Source organism: Esox lucius, chromosome 16 (genome assembly GCF_011004845.1).
Source record: "Esox lucius isolate fEsoLuc1 chromosome 16, fEsoLuc1.pri, whole genome shotgun sequence".
Taxonomy (NCBI): Eukaryota; Metazoa; Chordata; class Actinopteri; order Esociformes; family Esocidae; genus Esox; species Esox lucius.
In genome coordinates this window covers 31,509,942-31,526,027 of record NC_047584.1, presented here as the reverse complement: position 1 = coordinate 31,526,027, position 16,086 = coordinate 31,509,942, and the positions used below count along the sequence as shown (strand labels likewise).

Genomic DNA, 16,086 nt, shown 5'->3' with positions numbered 1-16,086 from the left:
GTTTGTGTGTCCCAGGCAGAACGGACGTTTCCATTGGCACGTGGTGTTAAGTGATAATGATAGGGGTTTCATCAGCACTGTAATCTCCTTCTTGTCAGAAGGAAACCAGTTGAGCCGTAAACGAGCCCACGGTTCTTTCACCTCCACTGGATCCTTCTCTTGGGCACCTGTCTCTCTATTCCTTTCATCTCGTTAACAACACTACTGCTAGCAGACGATACACGCCATATGTCGACCGTCTTCGAAGACGGTTCAGATGGAGAGACCGAGACGGGAAGAGAAGAGCGAGAGAGAGAGCAACCGAGACCAGTGAAATTATATTCTGTTTTGTCTTCCAGTTGATGATGTCAGGGCTGCATCCCTGTATTGTTGCTGTCAGTGATGACATCATTGTTGTGCTCCATTTTAGCTGTTGGGGATAACATCAGTGTTGATATTAGAGCTATAAAAGTGCAGTAAAATCAAACTACCAAAGCTCATGCAGCAAAACTGATAGGCTTTTTATTTTGAAAGTTGGTGATATAGGCTTTGTGAATGTCTGTGATATATATATATATATATATATATAATACCACAAAAGGCTTTGTGAATGTCTGTGATAAACACTCACCTAAAGGATTATTAGGAACTCCTGTTCAATTTCTCATTAATGCAATAATCTAATCAACCAATCACATGGCAGTTGCTTCAATGCATTTAGGGGTGTGGTCCTGGTCAAGACAATCTCCTGAACTGAATGTCAGAATGGGAAAGAAAGGTGATTTAAGCAATTTTGAGCGTGGCATGGTTGTTGGTGCCAGACGGGCCGGTCTGAGTATTTCACAATCTGCTCATTTACTGGGATTTTCCGCCACCACACCACTACACCGCCACCATTTCACCACTCTGCCACCATTTCACCACGCCTCCACCATTTCACCACGCCGCCACCATTTCACCACGCCGCCACCATTTCACCACGCCGCCACCATTTCACCACGCCGCCACCATTTCACCACGCCGCCACCATTTCACCACGCCGCCACCATTTCACCACGCCGCCACCATTTCACCACGCCGCCACCGTATCACCAGTTCTCCACTGTATCGCCACACCGCCACCGTATCAGCACGCCACCATATCACCACACCACCACCGCCACTGCACGGGAAAAACTATTGGGTTTGTTTGTGTCCATAAGGGCATGTTAGTAACATGGATGACTGCTTTTAGAGGGGTTTGTGTGTGTGTGTGTGTGTTTGACTCGGTTTAGTCAGTTTCTTTTGGAGAAGCTGTTATTGATCTGTTGTAGGGTTAAGCCCTGCCCCTCATCCTGTCCTCTTTTTAGTTTCAAAAGCAATTTGAGTCTTTGAATGCTCAGGCTTTCGTTTGGTGTGTACTCTATTTGTCCAGCAGTGTGTGCTTTGAAATACCTCAGAGTGTTTGGTGTGATCCCTCTGTTGAAACAGGGGTTACACTGCTTTCATCTCCGGCAGTAACATTACCGTACCATTTCTTGAAAAGGTTTTTGTTTGTTGGTGAGAGTTGTGGGAGTTCACCAAATACTACTAGTAAAGTTGATCTGGACAGAAATGTCTGGCGACAACCCAGGTGTAATTTCTGTTAGGGATGAAATTAGTATTCATTAAAAAAATTAGCTCAAAGGCAAAATCTGATTTGGAGATTTCTTAGGGATTTGAGAGAATTTTGAAGAAATGTTTGTGCTGGTCTATTTGTCTGTTAATATGTTATTAACATGTGATATGTGGCATTAAAATGTCCTCATGCAACAATGCCTACAAGCTTTTCTGCATTTCATTTTTAGAAACAGGCCAACTACATAATATTGTTGTAAGTGAACCACAATATCCACAATTCATAAAAACATTTCTGGCTCTCTCAACAAACACCAGCTAGTATTAATTAGAAAATGTCCCTATTGTCATTTAGCGGCTGGTGAGATGTCTTCAATGTTTTGTGGTCTAGTATCTTCTAACATATAGGCTCATACCCACTCATGTAGTGAAACAATGACAGGAATGACCTTGGTGATAGAAGCAAATCTGCACTTGTTAAGTGTTGATAGATGTAATTGGTTGAACAGAACAATAGTGATAGGATGTCATAGTTTTTTTGTAAGTACTGTATTTACAGTAATACATGAAATGAACAATTTACTAAATAGAGTAGGTACATGGAGTATCATCTTTTTAATAGTTAAAACCTCCCTGTGAATAATTCACTAATGTGGCAGCATTTTCTTGTGTGTCAAACCTGCTGTATCTTTGCAGTGTGTGTGTTTGTTTCTGTCTGTGTGGTTCTGTGTGGTTCTGTGTGTGTCTGTGTGTGTGTTTTCAGTGCCAGCCTCTCTTGGGGTAAGTGCTGAGGGGGCGGGTTAGTACCGTACTTCCTCACTGTCACACACCACTGGTTCCCTCACAGCACCTTGAACGCTCCAAACGTTCTGCATTTCAAATGTGGGGTTCTGCGTTCCTATTATCTGTGTAGTGTAATGCTTTTGACTGTTGGGTGTATATGCTTCCATTTGGGACGCAGACGCGGTCAAAGGGACGCTTTTGCTATTGGCTTTGTGATTTGAATTAATTGTTATTCTGCGTTCCCCGACTGTGTGTTCTGGGATAATCTCATTGGCCGGTTGCCGAGCACCATTGATTGCCCGCGGGTGACATTTGTCACCGTTTTCATATTAATTGGGAGGGATGGAATCAAATCCGATATGTCTGTCATCCATCACAGAATGTCTGTGGGAGTGGACACCTGTACTCTGGGTTTCTCTGTCGTCCAAAAAAAGACACTCCAATATGTAAACCACAGTGGCAAATATCCAGTACGGTATTTGTTCTAGTCCTGATCGTCAATATCAGTTCCTCTAAGACAAGCTAAGTATGCTCTTGGCTGCATACGCCATGCCAGTACTTTCTGTATTGAGATATATGAGCCTGTAGTTTCCAGCAGGTCTGACAGCTCAGAGTCACAGCCGTTCTGACTGTCACAGCCGTTCTGACTGTCACAGCATCCCAAATAGCTCCATATGTCTCTATTGCCCCTTTGGCCTAGTAGTGCAATCCATGAGGAATAGGGTGCAATCTGGGTCCCTTTCTGACCAGTTGGCCAGTCTGGAGGAAACAGCCCCTACGGTTGTCAGCAACCCTCAGTTAGTGGAGAGGTTTTTCTCTGCATGAAGAATTTATACTTCAGCGTTATTGAATGTTTTCTCTGCATGAGGAATTTAAACGCCAGCGAAGCGGTATTTCTTTTTGCTGCGTATTGTGGTCTGGTCCTCTGGTGTGAGGTTTCACTCCGTATGTTCTGATGGTCTCAGAGCCGTAGAACTCTTGTGAAGTAAATAAGCTAAACGCTGTTTGAATAATTTTTTTAAATAATAAGTGTAGCGAGATAATGGTTAACCCTTCTTTGGTTGAGGGTCATAGTGCAGGAACCTTTAGGTCAACTTCGGCAGCAGCGGTATTCCCGTGTTAACCCAAGAAGAAAATCCGGCCCACTCCTGTCCGGATGTAGACAGCATGGTCAGAAAACGTGAGGAACTCAACATGCTAATCTCCTAGAGTCTCCTTTACCTCGTGCTGTCTGGACGTGGGCTGTGAGTCGGGGCATGTTGTCATGGAGATGAAGGTGTGCTGTTCACTGGGGGCGGTAGGGTCTGCCTGGAGGTTGGGTGTGTTCGTCAAGACCTCACAGGTACTATGTGGATGAAGTTATCATTAATGGAGAGAGAGGACAGTCGTCCCAGACAGTTCCAGTTCAGCACACTCCCTCCCTCTCTCTCCTGTTCTCTCTCTCTCCCGTTCTCTCCCGTTCTCTCTCTCCCGTTCTCTCTCTCTCTCTCTCTCCCGTTCTCTCTCTCTCTCTCTCCCGTTCTCTTGGTCTCCATCTTAAGGCTTTATTGGAATGGGAAATGTTTGTTTACTTCTCTCTCCCTTCTCTCTCTCCCCCGTCTCTGTCCTTCGTCCTCTCTCCCCCGTCTCTGTCCTTCGTCCTCTCTCCCCCGTCTCTGTCCTTCGTCCTCTCTCCCCCGTCTCTGTCCTTCGTCCTCTCTCCCCCGTCTCTGTCCTTCGTCCTCTCTACATACAACTATCCCAGTAGCTTGCTTGGCAAATCCGTACTCACTGGTCTGAAAGCTTGACAGTTGAGCAGTTGTTCTCATCTCTCTGCTTGAAGCCCGCCAGGGATCTGAGCTGAACCCCTCCCTCTCTGTTGGCAGTGTCCACCTCAAGGCTCCCTGGTGGGGCTCTGGTCTGGGGCAGGTGTCTGGGATTTGCTTCTGGCCTATGACTGAAGCTTAGATATGTTTCTGAGGTGGCATCTGCCAGCCCATTTTGCCTATTCTCATACCAAGATAATTTATTCTTAACCAAATTCTCTTGCTTGTCTGTGTAGTTAGGAGTGAGGGGACACTGAAATCAATGAGATAATGAATGGGGGGAAAAACACACTGTTAATGGCCCTCCGAAGTCTCATAGACTGTTGTTAACATGCCACCCAATCAGATTAGCTTTCAAAAAGCTGTCAGTGATCTGATTGGACCAGATCTCAAAACATCAATCTATTCAGGAATTATAGTAATTTGCCAGTTTCTTTTGTTTTGCTTTCATGTTCCTTTAGAAAGCAGTGAAGTCTGTCCTTACAAGTGCAGCGTTAACAGGGTTGAAGCTGAAGCGCGGCGTTAACAGGGTTGAAGCTGAAGCGCGGCGTTAACAGGGTTGAAGCTGAAGCGCGGCGTTAACAGGGTTGAAGTTGGGTATCAGTATGTGACTGACGTTGAGTTAGGAGCAGATTAGCCTGTTAACCTGCAGCTTCCCTCCCTGCCTCTGTGACTCCCTGCCTCTGTGACTCCCTGCCTCTGTAAGTAATGTTTGTTTTGCTGCTATTATTTGAATTAAAGTAGTACTAAGTGTTTCATTTGTTGATTTGTAAAGGTAAGCATAGTTTTTTCATTTTAATAAAAGCACTGTTGTTGATTTCAATGAAAGCAGTGTTGCTGTTGATTTGAACTGAAGCGGTGTTGCTGTTGATTTGAACTGAAGCGGTGTTGCTGTTGATTTGAACTGAAGCGGTGTTGCTGTTGATTTGAACTGAAGCGGTGTTGCTGTTGATTTGAACTGAAGCGGTGTTGCTGTTGATTTGAACTGAAGCGGTGTTGCTGTTGATTTGAACTGAAGCTGTGTTGCCAGAAAGTCGTGTCACTGTGTTCCTGTTGTATGTGATTGGTTCAGCCGTGGGCCGATCACCGTAGTGGCACGGTTAACCTAGACTGTTACTGTGTTGGCGTAGCGTCCATTGTCTGTGCTCGGCCCAGCAGCAGGCGTTATAAGAGGCTGCAACAGGCCCAGACATCAGGTGCTCAGTCAGCATGTTTCAGCCCTGAGTCAATCCATGTGACATGCAGCCAACTCCCTCAGTCAGACCACCCCGCCCCCCTGAACGTGCTGCGCTCCGAGCTGCAGTGGGAGACTGTGTGTTTGACCGGCGCCTGGCCAGAGGGGGCCGCTAATAGGAGAACAGAACGTTGGCGTTGAAGGGTTGGCAGTGGGCCGTCTTCTGCCAATGTTGAAATGACCCGACGTGTGTTGAGCGCGTGCGAGGCGTGGCTGTGGAGCAGAGCTCCCAGATTTATGACGCGTGCTCCGGTTGTCTGAGGTGCAGCCTCTCTTAGCCGGCGTCCCCAATGTCTTAGGGTAGAAGAACTGTGTTGGTAATGTTAGAAACCATAATGCATCATTTAACACTTTGAAAGAAAATGGATCAGTGTGATATTTGGCTACCTAGTTGTCATTTCTCACCGAGCTTTCCAGCTTCAGTGTCCTCCCCCCAACTCCAAAAATCCTGTAAAGGTTCCAAACACTGATTTAGCTGGTGACAGCAGATCAGCTTAAAATAGTGTAGCAGGAAACGGCCAGGAGATAAACTGATTGAATTCTCCACATCACTGATGAACCACAGCAGGCACACACACATTGTGATTTTTTTGACAAACAGACAAAAAGACAACCTTTAATAGAAGAGCTTGGGTATTTCTAATTTACTGATGGTATAGATATTTCGTAAGTAATTCTCTCTCAATGAGATAAATCTAAATTCTGCATCGCCTGTAGCTGGTTGGCCATCAGCTGTGAGTATCTAATATGAGGTAGACGAGGCCTTAACAGTTCCTATCTGTGTCAGGGTCACCGATATATACTGGATAGACCTTTTCCCTGCGGTCTATTATGGGATCTTATCTGTCTGTGCTTCTACTGGATGCTGCCGTCGACAGCTTAACATGTCAACTGAACACGGTGCTGAGTGGAACTGGCTAGGATCGAAATGCACTTTCCTTGGGGGCATTTAGATGTGATGTGCTTTACGTTCGTGTCCCGAACATCACCATGTTCTGTTAAGTGTTCAGGATGACATTTGGAGCACAGCCTGTGTGTCTCCATGTGTTATTTCTCCACTTGTGTCTGAGATGCTTGGCGAACAAAAGCCTGGAGGCTGTGTAACAGAGTTGCAGTGTTGTTGCGTCATGTGATTATTTTAAAGGTAAGGATGTGAAAATGCAGTCTGGATATTCTGCATGTCTGGCTGGCATCTTGTTTTAATGTGACAAAACAGTGCCTTGTGTTGCCAGGTATGTGATAAAGCAGTCTCTCACGTTGCCAGGTATGGTACACCGGATGATGAATGGGAATTATTTATACCAATGGAATGTGGGTGAGATGACGCCTGTCTGTGCCAGACTGACTTTACGGTTGAAGCAATGCAAGATGTACATTGTGAATCATCCCTGACATGGTGTAAGGATTGGTAGGGCTGCATGATTTATCGAATTATAATGTGATATTGACAATATCCAAATCGCCAACTTACACGATTTTCAGCTCCAAAACAATAAGGTGAATGAGATGCGCTTCACGCGAGCCAACGGCCACAGGTCGTACATCCGGAATAGTTTTTCTTGTGGCTGCTGTATTTTTGTTTTGTAGATGACTTAAATACCTGAACACATTTTGTTTAAATTCTTGGTGATGGTTTTTCAATGTTAGTTTGAGTTAAACACTGCAACTGCTAGCGAGTTGTCAGCTTCAAGCTAGCGAGTGGCACCAAGCTTTTGTCCCACATATACACAACAGCACGGTTATTAAAAATGTCAGCTTCAATGTTGGTGCCTACAAACATAAATAATATGGGAGAAAATCTACCTCAAGGGTGGGGATGTTTTGCCTAACCAGCTATGACAACTGCGCAAACATAGAAAACGCTGCAAACGCCACTGCATTAAATGAGCAGTTAAACGAATGGTTTGACACAGGCTGCACCTTCAAATTGGTAAGAAGTGTAAAATAGAAAACACAGAACTTTACCTAGATTTTTATTCCGTTTAATGCTAAGCTATGATTTAAGTGAGATTATCTAGCTGTTTACGCATGTGTTTGAAAATTGCAAATGATAATTGTAATGGCAATATTTGTCCCAAAAAAAACGCAATTCCATATTTTATCCAAATCGAGCAGCCCTAGTCCGAGGATAGGGGAAACGCCTGGTACAGATGTGGGGAGAATCACTTGGGTTCATACCATTTTCTTTTTTTTGTTGCTTAATACTGAACCAAACCAGGTGGACAAAAGAGAGCTTGGACATTTGACAGGAATTAGGTTTTTATTTTTTTTGTCAAATGCACCTGCAGTGCATGCAGACTGTTTGGTTTGAGGGATGACTCCTCCCAATAAGTAGGCTGGGAGGTGAAAGAAAAGGTAGAGGATGGAGAAACACAAGGAAAAGGAGAGGAAAGAGAGAAAGTAACAGAAGAGAGAAAAAAGAGGATATAGAGGGAGAAACAGAAGAAAAAGTAGAGGATATAGAACATGTGGTCATGTTCCCTGTAGCAGCCATCTCCCCTCCAGTCTGTTGATGGGAGTGCCCATTCTCTCCCAGGCCCTGAGGGCATGGTGGCACTGATGTACTGGAACAACAAGGACTGTGTGCGTGTGCGCGTACACACACCAGTATGTTTGTCATTTTGTCTGTCTGTGTGTTTGTCATTTTATCTTTGTTTGTGTGTGTGTGTGTGGGGGGATGACGACGACTCACTAGCTGTGTCAAAGTGAGTCAGGCATGGAAGGGAACAATGCGCCCACTGACCTTTCCCGATGACCTCATATCAACCTCAGAAGGAGGCTGTGCAGAGCAGGGGTTAACATATGTGTCGCTCTGCTGAATGTTAACCCCTGCTCTGATTTCCTGAGTTGTCAGAAGTTATCAAACAGAATTGACCCCAACGACCCTGGTGTTCCTGTCCCAGTCCTGCAGGACATACAGCTTTTGGCTCTGACCCCCTGTCCTGTGACTGGACACTCCAGGAGAGGAGGGGAGGCAGAGAGGACCAGGAGGAGGGGAGGAGATGCAGAGAGGAAGAGGATCAAGGGAGGAGAGACAGAGAGGAAGAGGACGAGGATCAGGGGAGGACGAGGATCAGGGGAGGACGAGGATCAGGGGAGGACGAGGATCAGGGGAGGACGAGGATCAGGGGAGGACGTGAGGCAGAGAGGACGTGAGGCAGAGAGGACGTGAGGCAGAGAGGACGAGGATCAGGGGAGGAGAGACAGAGGACGAGGATCAGGGGAGGAGAGACAGAGAGGAAGAGGACATGAGGCAGAGAGGAAGAGGACATGAGGCAGAGAGGACACGAGGCAGAGAGGACGAGGATCAGGGGAGGAGAGACAGAGGAAGTGGACATGAGGCAGGGAGGATGAGGATCAGGGGAGGACGAGGTTCAGGGGACGTGAGGCAGAGAGGACGAGGATCAGGGGAGGAGAGACAGAGAGGAAGAGGACATGAGGCAGAGAGGACGAGGACCAGGGGAGGACGAGGATCAGGGGAAGAGAGGCCAGTATGTTAGCTCTGCAGATGAACTCTCTTTGTGTGTCTGGATTTTTTTTACTTTTCTCATTTTATTGGCACAGAAACATTTGTTTACATTGGCAAAGTTGGTGGAAAAATCACTCTGACTCCTTCTCTTTCACATGCTCTGTCTCTCAGTCCTCTTGTTCAAGGGAACAGCCAGGGACCTATTTTTTAAAATGATTAACTAAATGATATAATGTCGTTTGGCATTCCTCAGGACATGTCTAAAGGGTGTTTCGGGCAGACTTTATAATTCATATTACCAGTACCGGAATAATCAAACTAGATTGGATTTCATAAAAGGTGATTTTTATAGAGGTTTTATTGTGTTCAGAGTCAGTAAAATGATACTGGATCTCATGTGGTGAAGATGACAACCTGTATATTTGGCACACATACTCAGTCCACAGTGGACTGTTAAAGAGGACCATGTGTATGTCACAGATTTTCGTAACCTGGCACAGCGTAATAGAAATGTTGAAGCGTCTTTGAAGCAGACCGTTTTCAGGTGGAAATGTTAGCTTGGTGGATAATGACTTGATTCCGATGAAAACTGGATGTTTCTGATGTCTGGGGGGAGTGTAGGTGTGGTGATTTGACAATATGTAGTCACCAAGCGTGACAGGAATGCTCCTTGTGATCTTAACACAACACCGTCACCACTCTACACAAACAAAGACACACACACACCCCTGGATGATAAGCTGTGTCAGAAACACATATTTTAGGTGTTATTACATTTTATTTAACTACCTGTATTTGGGACGTGTTGTTTTCATAAATAATCGGTAAAACTATTTCCCTTTACCAATCGTTCGGCCACATACAGTCACCCGGAGTGCAAAGACCTGTCTGCATTCGGTCCAGAGATTTGGGTTTTAAGAGCTGCTTTTTTTTTCTTAAAGATCAACAAATTTTGGTTGTCAGCTGGTCGTTGTTGCCGTGTGGGTGCTGCCGGCTGGGGGGGGCAGGTTTGACAGGATAATCTGTGTACGTTGTGTCACTGTAGAGTAGACTAGGGACACCGGCACTGGATAGGGGTCATCGTTGCTGCCTGACTTTCAGAGGTGTTCCAAGTCTGTTGACCTCTGCGTTTTTTACTTGGTGTGTGTTGGTGTTTCCGCCCTGGAGGCGCTGTGGTTCAACTGGCCTGTTGCCCAAGCCCCACACACACACACACACACGCGCGCTCACGCACGCTCCTCTTTACAGCATGCTTCAGTGCTGCGGCCATCTGGAGGCAGTGGTCTGCGATTGGCTGAAAGGCCAGGCTGTGGTGGCGGTTGCATAGGGCTGGTTTATGGGTTCTCCTGCAGTCTAAAGATCAGAGCCACGAGAAGGGGAATGGGGTGGACTAACGTCCCTTTACCCCCGACACTACTCCTAACATCCTCTAGTCAGGAGGACGCTGGTCACAGCCTGTCAGATGTTTTTATGCGGCGAGAATGAGAGACAGAGAGATTGAAGAAACAAGTCCCTGTTCTTGTCCCTCAGTGTTTCCTTCATTACTATGTTTAGACCCAGGACCAGGGGAAGATGAAAGCTGTGTGGGCAACAGCGGAGTAATATCCGTTTGTGTTATCCGAGCACAGCAGCAGTGTCTCTATCTCGTGGTTTATTCTAAGCAAAGATGAGCTCATTTACCACAGGGCCTCTGTGACTGGAGCGGGGCTCCTAAAGGCCTGAGTTCATCATCCTGTGATGGGCCATGTGAGAGCGTGTTGGTCTCTGAGTGGGAGTGACGTGTCGGTGGTGATCAGGGAACAGCTCTGTGGCTAAAACAGGGGGCTGATTTACGTCAAAGACCTATTGAGTGGAGGGTGACGATTCCCATTATCGGACCAATTATCTTGCTGTTTCAGGCAGTCTATATATAGTTACATATGTCTATATATAAAGAAAGACTCCCTGCTGTCTCTCTCTTTCTCTGTCACTTTTACTTTCTCCGTCTCACTCAATCCGTGTGTGTCTCTTTCTCCCTCTTGACTTCCTTTCTTCCTCTTGGCTGTTCTCAGGCTCTGTGGGGTCACTTTAATGTGTCTCAGCCAAAACAAATATCAATTGCTATCCTGTCTGCTGGCTCGAAGGAGGCCATCTTGCCTTGGCCTTGCTGTTCAAAGTGACATACTGGAAAAGCTTTCCCGCTGTTCTGTTTTCATCAGTTTTTCCCCTGAAGTATTTCCTCTCTGAACCCCTGGTGATGTTTTCTTCTCAACCTGTCAGGAATGTTCAGAAGGTCTTGTCTTGACAACCATCTGTTCCTTGCTGTTGCCTTTGCTGTTGCTGGAAGTGTGTGTAAAAACCTTATTTCAGAGGGGGACCCTAATTGGTTTCTGTTCTTCTCCTTCAGGCTCTTGCATCTCACCGGGCATACCTCCTGACTGCACGCATCCCCAGCAAGGTAAATCCACCCTCATCACGTGGAATGGGGGGGTGGTGGTGGGGGGGGGGGGGGGTCTCCTCCATAACACAACACTCACAGACTGATAATGTGCTGTCCACAACTTAAATGGGTCCTCGGCAAGTTGGCTTTTTCTGGTGGGTTGCAGCTACCAGGCAGGCTTCAGAATAAAAGCCTGTCCCGCGGTGGTGTCACTGGACTGATGTACAGGATGTGTTGGAGGTTTCTGACCGTCTTGGTTCTTATTCTGTCTGGCCGTTCCGGAGATTCCTGAACCTTCCGTGCGTGTGTTTACTCTCCACCCAGGCTTCCGTGGGGGGGGGGTTGTTTAATAGGATCAAAGCTGAACCCGTCTTCTAGAGGGAATCGGCTGTTTCATCTCAGTATTCTACGTAACATAGACATAATAATACCATACTATACTTCCCATTGTGTCAGGAAGACGACTGCATTTAATAATACCATACTATACTTCCCATTGTGTCAGGAAGACGACTGCATTTAATAATACCATACTATACTTCCCATTGTGTCAGGAAGACGACTGCATTTAATAATACCATACTATACTTCCCATTGTGTCAGGAAGACGACTGCATTTAATAATACCATACTATACTTCCCATTGTGTCAGGAAGACGACTGCATTTAATAATACCATACTATACTTCCCATTGTGTCAGGAAGACGACTGCATTTAATAATACCATACTATACTTCCCATTGTGTCAGGAAGACGACTGCATTTAATTGCGGGGGATAGCTTATGTTAATTCAGCTTTGATCAAACTTAATTAAACCATAAATACGTGTGAACAGGGTGTGATGTACAGCAGATTCTGGAAGCTTGGAATCTTTTGGTACTCTAAGATAGTCAGATCCCACAGCCTGCCAGTATTTTCTGTTTTTTAGTGTCATACTTCTGGCCCCCTCTCCTCAAGGCTCTACCCTCTTCTCCTTTTACATGCTCTCTTCTCTGCCATCCTTTCCACTCCTCGTCCCTCCCCCTCTCTCCTGGCCAGTCCTCACCGCATGGATCGTGAATTACAGATGTAACATGGGACTTAACCTTCAGGGTAGCTTTCTGACCCCTACTGACCCCTGATGATCTTTTGTAACCCTTGGACCTGAACAGGGGCACTGAGACAGATTACTTCCAGGGATTATCAGTCTTAGATCCCTGTGTCTAGGGGATAGGACAACCACGTAATACCTCCCTGCCTGAATCCAGTCTTTTCAAGATTCTACATGACTCTATATAGATACATTATAACAGGAGTTTCTACATGACTCTATATAGATACATTATAACAGGAGATTCTACATGACTCTATATAGATACATTATAACCGGAGATTCTACATGACTCCATGTAGTAGTAGTAGATCTGAAGTGCCTGGATGTCAATGTGACAGAAGCAGAAACGGCCCAAAGTACGTTTCATCATCGCTGCTCTCTGTCGTTGAATATCTCTCTTTTTATCTCTCTGTCACACACTCACTCTTTCTTTCCTCTCTTTCTATGTCCTTAAGAGGTTATTTATAAGGGCCTCACAGTGTCTCTCTCTCATATCTCTCTGGCTGTCTCTTGTTCTGCTCCCTCTCTGTGTCTCCATAAGGGGACATCCTCTAGTCTGTAGTAATGGTGGGCGCCCCAGGCAGACTTCAGTAGTTTATGAAATAGTGTTGATCTGAAGTACCGCCTGACTTCATCTTCCACCTCCCCCTCCTCTTGTCTGACTTCAAATGAGACTGTGCTCCTCATTTTCCACCTCCCCCTCCTCTTGTCTGAGTTCATATGAGTCTGTGTTCCTCATCTCCTACTTCCCCTCTTGTCTCACTTCATATGAGTCTATCCTGTTGTCTGTCTTCATATGAGTCTGTCTTCTCTGGCTTCATATGAGTCTGTCTTCTCTGTCTTCATATGAGTCTGTCTTCTCTGTCTTCATATGAGTCTGTCTTCTCTGTCTTCATATGAGTCTGTCTTCTCTGTCTTCATATGAGTCTGTCTTCTCTGTCTTCATATGAGTCTGTCTTCTCTGTCTTCATATGAGTCTGTCCTGTGGTCTGTCTTCATATGAGTCTGTCCTGTGGTCTGTCTTCATATGAGTCTGTCCTGTGGTCTGTCTTCATATGAGTCTGTCCTGTTGTCTGTCTTCATATGAGTCTGTCCTGTTGTCTGTCTTCATATGAGTCTGTCCTGTTGTCTGTCTTCATATGAGTCTGTCCTGTTGTCTGTCTTCATTTGAGTCTGTCCTGTTGTCTGTCTTCATTTGAGTCTGTCCTGTTGTCTGTCTTCATTTGAGTCTGTCCTGTTGTCTGTCTTCATTTGAGTCTGTCCTGTTGTCTGTCTTCATTTGAGTCTGTCCTGTTGTCTGTCTTCATTTGAGTCTGTCCTGTTGTCTGTCTTCATTTGAGTCTGTCCTGTTTTCCTTTCTCCCTCTCCCCCCCCTCTCTAATTATATACGGAACAGCAATCTTGTTTGGACTTAGTGGGCAAACTGACTGATATTCCATTTCCTCTTAATTTCTCTCTCTCTCACACACACACACACACACACACACACACAGTCTTTGTGTCTGTGTCTAGCCCTGTAAATATCTCTCTGTCACCTGAGGTAAGATCGAGGCAGCAGCCAGTCCTTCACCGTGGTCTCTGGGAATCTGTCTGAGGCTCCGGAGATAACAGCCTACCTCAGCAGCCAGGCTGTGTGGTTTGGTTAGGTCTGGTGCTCTCTCCACGCGCGCACACACACACACGAGACAGCCGGCCTGTTTAATCCAACCCGCCCTGACAGTATACTTAACCCAGTGGTCAGGCTCATGGCAGGGTTTTACTCCAGCCCTGCGCGGTCCAGATACATAATTACCGTGGGCAGAACGCTGATTACCTTGGTGTATGTTGTTCTGTGATGTAGGTAGGCTGACAGCTTGACAGCGTTCCAGGCTTCGTGTGGTAATAGCAGGGCAGGGCTACACTCCTCACAAGCCGACCTAGAGTCGGTAGCCGCGGAGTATACTTGCGCTGCTGTGTTTTGGTGATTTACCGTCCACCAGAAGGACATCACTGCAGTAAGCCAGGCCCCAAAATGTATTGTTGAACACAGTCGAGGGCAGCACTGGAGCTGAAACGAGTTTTTCACTGCTAGCTTGTACATTATATCGTGTATTTGTTTTTATTACAGTACTGCCCTAGCTCTACCAGTTCAGATCTGCCTACAGATAACGTGTGTCTCGTGTTCTGAGACTGGGACTTTTGTTAAAGGTGTTTTCTGCCCATACACGTCTCAGTGTTAAGGTGCAGTGTTAAGGTACAGTAGTGTTTGTGAACACATTGGTAACTGCTTCTGTAGAAACTCCATGTCTATGAGATGAGCCAGAGTCGCCACACCCTTTTTCCACCCAGAGTCCCTGCAGCCTGGGGCAGCCTGGGGCAGATGGGTGGTACATGAGTGACTGAGTAATACAATCAGTCACGCCTCCGCATCCTCACGGTAGGTCACCCGGAGCTATGGGCTGTCTCGCGATTGGTCGGACCTCTTTGCAATCAACGCTGAGTGATTTCAGGCCAATTGCTTTCTCTTCCTCGCTACTGACATGATATTCTCTGAAGGGGCCGGGCCCGTGGCGGCGGTGTTCTGTTATATTTGGATCCAGTCAGTGTGCCGGAGCAGTGCCGGACCGGAGACAAGTGACTGATGTGTTTTCCTTTACATGAACCCATTACTTGTTGACTGAGATACTTCGACCCGTGCTCCACTTTGGATCATACGTGGACAAAGACTTGTGTTCCAGGTTGACTAGAATGACTGTTTGTCGTGATGGGCCTTCTGTACTGCAGTGAGGGCAGGGGTCAGGGGTCAGGGGGTCAGGGGTCAGGGGGTGGGATGGATGCCTGGCTGGGTACCTCTTTGTCTGATGGAGAGGTAGCCAACCACTCTCTCTCTTCCTGAGGATAAGTCTTCTCTCTCTGCCTCTCTCTCTCTTTCTTTCTTCCTTCCTGGGGGTCAGCCTCTCTCTCTGTCCCCAAGACCACCTTCTCCCTGGATCAATCTGTCCATGCTTTTAGCTCTGTCTGTGTGTAACTGTGTCCATGTGTCCATACCTTTGAGTGTTCACTCATGGTGAATAAACAAAAACATGGAATCTGTGTGTGTGTGTGTACCTTGAATGTTGACCCGTGACACATTTACATCGCATAACTGAGTTAGTGCTGATCTAGACGCTTATAATAATAATAATAATAATAATAATAATCATTATGTGATGTAAAGGGCCAATCCTAAACCTCCATCAGGACTGCCATGAGATGATTGATGATCCGATCTGGTTCTGATGCTGTCATGACTCAACTCTGATGGCTGTTTTTGAACATAGATTGGTTGAGAAATATCCCTACCCGTCAATTTTAGAACAAGGATGATGCAAAGATGTGCCGTCCCATTGGGTGCGTCCCAAATGGCACACTTCTCTACAGGCCCTGGTGTAAACCAGTGCAGTATGTAGGGGATAGGGTTTGGTTTGGAAGGCGGGCCACCAGTCTAGTCTCTCATTATCCTGCTAGCTCTTCCATGCTGAGTGGATCAGACAACCCCGAAGCCGGGATTCATGCCGACCTCTAATGTCACTTCGTTTTGTCCCCCTTCAGATCGAACACAACTTTAACTATTTGGAGATTCAAGGGATCATCTGTAACAAACCCACTCAGGTAATATGAAGCACATGGAGGATGTATTCTTCATTGAAGTAATTTTGTTTCTCACAGGGGAATTAAGGTTTCGACT

At 46.2% G+C, this 16,086-nt stretch overlaps 1 protein-coding gene across 5 annotated transcripts in view; it reads left to right on the top strand.

The window, feature by feature from the left end:
- Positions 1-16,086, top strand: part of LOC105008569 (F-actin-uncapping protein LRRC16A) — a 72,219-nt gene that overhangs the window by 11,824 nt on the left and 44,309 nt on the right. For all 5 annotated transcript variants that reach the window (XM_034286946.1, XM_034286945.1, XM_034286944.1 and 2 more), the window contains 2 exons: positions 11,253-11,303; positions 15,951-16,010. In XM_034286946.1, the coding sequence (XP_034142837.1) occupies positions 11,253-11,303; positions 15,951-16,010 (111 nt within the window). The remainder of the gene's footprint in view (positions 1-11,252; positions 11,304-15,950; positions 16,011-16,086) is intronic.